The 7,500-nt window shown below is 43.2% G+C and overlaps 1 protein-coding gene across 1 annotated transcript in view; it reads right to left on the bottom strand.

Annotated features, from left to right (window-relative positions):
* Nucleotides 1-6,867: 6,867 nt before the first annotated feature.
* rpl19 (ribosomal protein L19) overlaps nucleotides 6,868-7,500 on the bottom strand; it is a 7,291-nt gene continuing 6,658 nt past the window's right edge. Inside the window, exon 6 of the mRNA XM_080856088.1 lies at nucleotides 6,868-7,162. Coding sequence (XP_080712214.1) covers nucleotides 7,039-7,162 — 124 coding nt within the window. The 3' untranslated portion in view covers nucleotides 6,868-7,038. The remainder of the gene's footprint in view (nucleotides 7,163-7,500) is intronic.

Raw genomic sequence — 7,500 nt, 5'->3', positions numbered from 1 at the left:
ACACACACACACACACCGACGCCGGGCCTTGTTCAACCTTCTTTACCACACATGAGTCATCTGACAGTTGGCAGCAGTGCGGCTCAAAGAAGAACTCACCATGTAGGCCTGATCTCAGGTCAGCCTGGGTTAGGGTTAGTGTGTGTGTGTGTGTGTGTGTGTGTGTGTGTGTGAGGAAAGAGGAAACTCACCATGTAGGCCTGATCTCAGGCCGAAATGGATGACTACATGTGTTAATGACGTCTAAAGACATCTAGACTTTATGGTTTGGGTTAGCCTAAATGTGTGTGTGTGTGTGTGTGTGAGAGAGAGTGTGTGTGTGCTCAAGATTCAAGAAAGAAAACAGAAAGTGCTCAAGAATAGTTTTTTTTTTGCAGTGTGTGAAGGTGTGTGAAGCATGCATGTTGGACACGAAGCATCAGGACACAGAATACTGCTGTGTGTTTATTCCTGTGCACACGCGTGAGCTGGGAGGCAAGAGTCTGCTGCACTGAATGTACCCGGTCACAAGCAGATATACTCATACATACCATGGCAGACAGGCTTTACATTACAAACACACACACTCACACACACACTCTCACACACACACCCCTTAGTTCTCATACTGGGCATGTATCCTGTGCCATGTTCATCCATATCAACAATAAGACAGTTGGTCTAACCTTCAACCTCAAACTGCAACTACATGTATAGATATATACAGCCGCGGAAAAAATTAAGAGACCACTTCAAAATTATCAGTTTCTCTGGTTTTACTATTTATTGGTATGTGTTAAAGTAAAATGTACATTTTTGTTTTATTCTATAACCTACTGGCAACATTCCTACCAAATTTCAAATAAAAATATTGTCATTTAGATCATTTATTTGCAGAAAAATGACAATTGGTCAAAATAGCAAAAAAGATGCAGTGTCTTCAGATCTCGAATAATGCAAAGAAAACAGGCTCATATCCATTTTTAAACTACACAATACTAATGCTTACACTTAGGAAGAGTTCAGAAATCAATATTTGGTGGAATAACCTTGATTTAAAATCACAACTTTCATGTGTCTTGGCATGCTCTCCACCAGTCTTTCACATTGCCTTTGGGTGACTTTATGATACTCCTGGCGCAAGAATTCAAGCAGCTCGGCTTCTTTTCATGGCTTGTGACCATCCATCTTCCTCTTGATCACATTTCAGAGGTTTTTTATGGGATTCAGGTCTCGAAATTGGGCTGGCCATGACAGGGTCCTGATCTGGTGGTACTCCATCCACACCTTTACTGGCCTGGCTGTGTGGCATGGAGCATTGCCCTGCTGGAAAAAACACTTCTCAGAGTTGGGGAACATTGTCAGAGCAAAAGGAAGCAAGTTTTTCTTCCGGGACAACGTTGTGCTTTGCCTGGCTGAGGTTTGTAAAAGACCATAAGGATTGAAAAAGTGGACTGGAGGTTCTTCTAAGTTCGTCTTCTCTGATGAGTCCGATTTCACAGTAGGTGCAAGACTCTCTGGCTTGTAGGCCTCTCCAGGTCCCCGTCTAACCATCAGACGACCATGTGTTGGGCAAAGCTGAAAATTGGACTAATCAGAGAAGACGAACTAGAAGACCCTCCAGTCCGCTTTTTTCAATCCTTATGGTCTTTTACAAACCTCAGCCAGGCAAAGTACAACGTTGTCCTGGAAGAAAAACTTGCTTCCTTTTGCTCTGACAATGTTCCCCAACTCTGAAAAGTGTTTTTTCCAGCAGGGCAATGCTCCATGCCACACAGCCAGGCCAGTAAAGGTGTGGATGGAGTTCCACCAGATCAGGACCCTGTCATGGCCAGCCCAATTTCGAGACCTGAATCCCATAAAAAACCTCTGAAATGTGATCAAGAGGAAGATGGATGGTCACAAGCCATGAAAAGAAGCCGAGCTGCTTGAATTCTTGCGCCAGGAGTAGCATAAAGTCACCCAACGGCAATGTGAAAGACTGGTGGAGAGCATGCCAAGACACATGAAAGTTGTGATTTTAAATCAAGGTTATTCCACCAAATATTGATTTCTGAACTCTTCCTAAGTGTAAGCATTAGTATTGTGTAGTTTAAAAATGAATATGAGTTTGTTTTCTTTGCATTATTCGAGATCTGAAGACACTGCATCTTTTTTGCTATTTTGACCAATTGTCATTTTTCAGCAAATAAATTATCTAAATGACAATATTTTTATTTGAAATTTGGTAGGAATGTTGCCAGTAGGTTATAGAATAAAACAAAAATGTACATTTTACTTTAACACATACCAATAAATAGTAAAACCAGAGAAACTGATAATTTTGAAGTGGTCTCTTAATTTTTTCCGCGGCTGTATTTACAGACACACACACACACACACAAACACACACACACACACACACACACAAACAATACTGGCCCTACTTAATCAGTGACTGCTTTAAGTGGTCTTTTGGATGCCTAACTGCAACTGATGCTAATGAATGACTCAGTAGACTTTAATTACAGTAATACGCTTGGCATTCACTTTCATTGACTCCCCAATAGATCAGCACCGCATGGAGAGCTGCCTCATCCTCACTCTGCGGCTCCGCTACGCTAACAGCACCGCTCTTGGACCTCCTCTATGCTAACGGCTCCGCTCTTGGACCTCCTCTACGCTAACATCTCTTGGACCTCCTCTATGCTAACGGCTCTTGGACCTCCTCTACGCTAACGACTCTTGGACCTCCTCTACGCTAACGGCTCTTGGACCTCCTCTACGCTAACGGCTCTTGGACCTCCTCTACGCTAACAGCACCGCTCTTGGACACGCTCCTCACAGCAGCTCTCCGGCCTGTTGCTCACAGCAGCTCTGGGGCCTGTTGCTCACAGCAGCTCTCCGGCCTGTTGCTCACAGCAGCTCTGGGGCCTGTTGCTCACAGCAGCTCTCCGGCCTGTTGCTCACAGCAGCTCTTGGGCCTGTTGCCAGGAAGAAATGAATGTCCCATGACCTTTTGACAGCCATGCATGCGGCGGACACTGACCATTGTGTCACCACAGAAAAATCTGATTCTGATTCTGACTTCCTCTTTCTGGTCCTGATTAGTTTCCAAATGAGACGCATTTTGACCACCAGACCGCCAGACCGCCATCCCACCGCCTGATGATGATGATGATAATTATTATTGTTATGGTAATTCTTTAATGTCATACGAGTCTGATTTGTTTCTTGCATCAAAGCAGCTGCATTTGCAAATATCACATAGAAAATTATACATACATTTATCCTAACATTACAATCACAAAAGACACCACCAGTCCCTTCAATGTACATTTGGTCTTGGATTTAGCTCCGTATTTAATTTCAGGACTGGCTGGTACACAAAGTGTTATAGTCTAACCCTATTAAATTGTGGAACCTTGTAACTCCAGTTTGACAACAATTCGTGTTGACTCTTCAGAACATGGTTGGGATCAGAGGCCATGTTGTTAACCAGCCTTTCATGTTCTTAATATAGGCTGATTCATACAGATTCTCAAGGGGGTGGCTTACAATATTTGAGCAGATTTGTATTTAGTGGAACAGTTGTGTCTTTGAAGTAGGGGCCAACACTACACAAACATTCTAAGAAATTGCAGTATATCCTCTGTGAGAACTGTTCTGGAAGTTATTCAAATGGAGTTATTATAAAATGCCTGAAACAAAAGATTAGTAGAAAAACTCACAAATTCCCCTTTTTTTGGAGAAACCGCACAAAGGCCTGCTTGCCAATTTCTAGGGAAAAGGATGTTTGAGGTTGATGCAGAAATCAGTCTTTATTTAGGTAAAGTACAGTAAGAAGCACGTGGGACATACTCCGGATTCAGTGGAGTGCAGATCTGAAGCTCTACACATATATACTGTTTAAGACACCTCCTAGGCTTTTAGTGTAAATTAACTAGGCTTCTAATGTGAACAGGTCTCAGTTTGCTTCATGTTCTAAGAAATTGCAGTATATCCTGTGTGAGATCTGATTTAAACAGGAGCCTACAGAACTGTTGTCACACAGGATGTACTGCAATGTCTTACAACATGAGATTCGTGCTAAAGCAGCTGCTGTGACCACCAAAGATTGGCCATCATAATCTCCCAAATGGTTATGTTGTTATGGTAACAAAAGAAAGGTCCCCACACTGGTACTGCACAGATACCTGGGGTCAGGAAGCAAACTGAGACCTGTTCGCATTAGAAGCCTAGTTAATTTACATTAAAAGCCGAAGGGAGGTGTCTTAAACAGTATAGATCTGCACTCCACTGAATCCGGAGTATGTCACACATGCTTCTTACTGTACTTTACCTAAATAAAGACTGATTGCTGCATCAATCTCAAACATCCTTTTTCCTAGAAATTGGCAAGCAGGCCTTGAAAAAAGGGGAATTTGTGAGTTTTTCTACTAATCTTCTGTCTCGGGCATTTTTTTATTACTCCATTTGTACCATCAGGAGACGCTAGTGTGACACTGTTTTCATGAAGAAGTGCAGTAAGCCCATCAAATCGTGGTAAAGTATTAAACTAAGTTAGCTAGGTAGTAGCATGAAGTTGTATTGACATCATTTCAAACTTTCTAACACAAATCAATAGATTGTGATTTGGTCCAACGTGACATGATGGAGTTATAATTTGAATGTGTGTCTTCCGTCTATATATTCTAATCTAGAGCCTTGTCCGATAGACGTGAGGAACAGGCTTGGAAACAATCATGACAGGAGAAATGCACTACTGGAGGTATTGGGGATTCAGTCAAACCAGAAAAGTAAGCAGAAGTGCCAATGAGAAAAGGGGAACGTAGAGCAGCCTTTGCGGTTAAGCTAATTTAAGCTTTCAAGACATAGCCTACAGTTCCCCTGACATCACGATTGAGGATGTTGGCTATAAAGTTATTTTAACCAAAAAAGTGATCTTGAGACTCATTCTGCCATAGATATGATTGTGACAAATATCTCAGACTAATTGGCAACACAGCGGGAAAAGCTTCAGCAGAAGCAATCCAATGCTTCAGTAGAAGTGTGTGTGTGTGTGTGTGTGTGTGTGTGTGTGTGTGTGTGTGTGTGTGTGTGTGTTTCAGCAGAAGCAATCCAATAGGGGGTTATAATGCGCTCTGCATGGGGAAAAGAGGTTCACACCTGCGACAGAAGGGGGAGACATCAAGGCGTTGTCTGTCATTCATGTGGAAAAGAGGGACACATAGCAAGGAAGTGCAAGGACAATAGATCAGAAAGCAGAACTTTGTTTGTTTGTTTTTCGTGTGGAAGGAGGGGACACAAAAGCTAGAAGGTGCTAGAACTCTTCACAGACCAGAACAAAAAGCTATCGAGACCTGCTGAAGAAAGTACATAGTTTACAGATTAACAATTGGCATTGCCTCAAGACAGGAGACACAGAGGAAGTCATTAACACCTGACCAGACGAATCACTGCTTGAAGAGAACGACTGCAACTCAGTCACAAGCAGCTGAAGGATTGGAATTCTAAATGATGTTGAAAGAAGCACACATTGACAATATGTGATCTATAAAAAAAAACATCTGTTGATGATCAACCCAGATGACCAACCCAATGGAAAGAGGAACCGGTTGTGTGGAAATGGAACCTGTGGGGCCAGAGTGCACTTGGGAGACAGGCTTTACATTACACACACACACACACACACACACACACACACACACACACACACAAACACACACACACACGCCAGAGTGCACTTGGGAGAGACAGGCTTTACATTACAAACACACAAACACACACACGCCAGAGTGCACTTGGGAGACAGGCTTTACATTACACACACACACACACACACGCCAGAGTGCACTTGGGAGACAGGCTTTACATTTCAAACACACACACACACACACACACACACACACACACACACACACACAGACACACACACACACGCCAGAGTGCACTTTGGAGACAGGCTTTACATTAAAAACACACACACACACACACACACACACACACACACACACACACACACATCAGAGTGCACTTGGGAGACCAGAGGGGTCCAAACATGTGGACACGGGTTCACCACAGAACACTGCAGGATCAAAAAAGGAAAAATCCAGACGGCCACCGCACAAGATTTTTTACAGACCAGGGTACTATTCGGCGTAGCTCGCTTAGCGGTTTAGCGAGCTAGATTCCAGGCTAAAAAAAGAGAACGCCCCTTTATCGGGTTCGGCGTACCCGTCGCCAGACCGGTATAGCCTGTTTTCATTTAGCGAGCTAGATTATCTCACTTCGCGAGCTACATTTATTAACTTAGCTTCAGTTCTACGCCGAACAGGGCCCAGGAATCAGAGATCCACAAGCCCAGAGATCCACCTTGAGTGATTGACTGATGGAAGTAAATAGACCACAGCCGATGAAGACAAGGAAGAAAACAATTAGAGGGACAACAAGCACTCCTCTTTGAAAGGTGCGACTCTGGTGGGAAGGAAAGTCGATGTGATGCCTCGTATGGCTTCATAGCATCAAAGAGGGGACTGTAAGAAACACTTATTCACAGAAATAATAAAGAGGAATTTGTCTTCTCACCCCAAATACTCCTTTTCAAGCCTGTCAATAGCTTTCAAATTAGTACCAAAGTTTTGTCTACTGATCCAAATGAGACATTTTGCCTCAAATTTAGTATGTAATTTCCTGATAAGCCATGGAACCAAACTGATGCTGTTATTCATACTTTCTTAGAATATTCTCTGCACCCTCGTAGACACAAAACACACAGAATATAATGTTTTTATATATATTATTATGGATTTTAAATCGGTCTGAGCTGTGTCTTAAGTCTGAGCATGTGAAACACAAACACAAACAAAAACACACGGAAGCGGACATTACTCTTACTGTACACTTTATTCTGTCTTTACAATTGATTGTTGTCATCTCCATATACAAAGCAAATAGGCCAGTTAATTAGTAGGGATAATAGGGGGCGGAATGTTTGTGTGTGTGTGTGTGTGTGTGTGTGTGTGTGTGTGTGTGTGTGTGTCTGTGGTAATCAGTAGGGATAATGGGGGATGGAATGTGTTATTTCTTGGTCTCCTCCTCCTTGGACAGCGTCTTGATGATCTCCTCCTTCTTGGCCTGCAGACGCTCCTCTCTACGCTTACGGGCCTCACGTGTCTTAGTGCGACGGGCCTCCGCCTGGTCACTGAGGGGGGGGGGGGAGAGAGAGAGAGAGATAGATATATACACTTGTATATGTATTGTTTATGTTATCACTTTTATACATCCAAACCAAATGCTTTGGCAATACTTTACAACGCTATGGTCATGCCTATAAAGCTTCTTTTGAATTGGATTTGAGAGAGAGAGAGAGAGAGGAAGACAGAGGGGGGAGAGAGAGAGGGAGAGAGAGAGAGAGAGAGAGCGAGAGGGAGAGAGAGAGAGAGAGAGCGAGAGGGAGAGAGAGAGAGAGACAGAGAGAGAGGGAGAGGGAGAGAGAGAGAGAGAGAGCGAGAGGGAGAGAGAGAGAGAGACAGAGAGAGA

The sequence above is a fragment of the Sprattus sprattus genome (assembly GCF_963457725.1).
Source record: "Sprattus sprattus genome assembly, chromosome: 18".
Classification (NCBI taxonomy): Eukaryota; Metazoa; Chordata; class Actinopteri; order Clupeiformes; family Clupeidae; genus Sprattus; species Sprattus sprattus.
The sequence above is the reverse complement of the archived record's forward strand: the minus strand, read 5'-3'. Positions and strand labels throughout refer to the sequence as shown.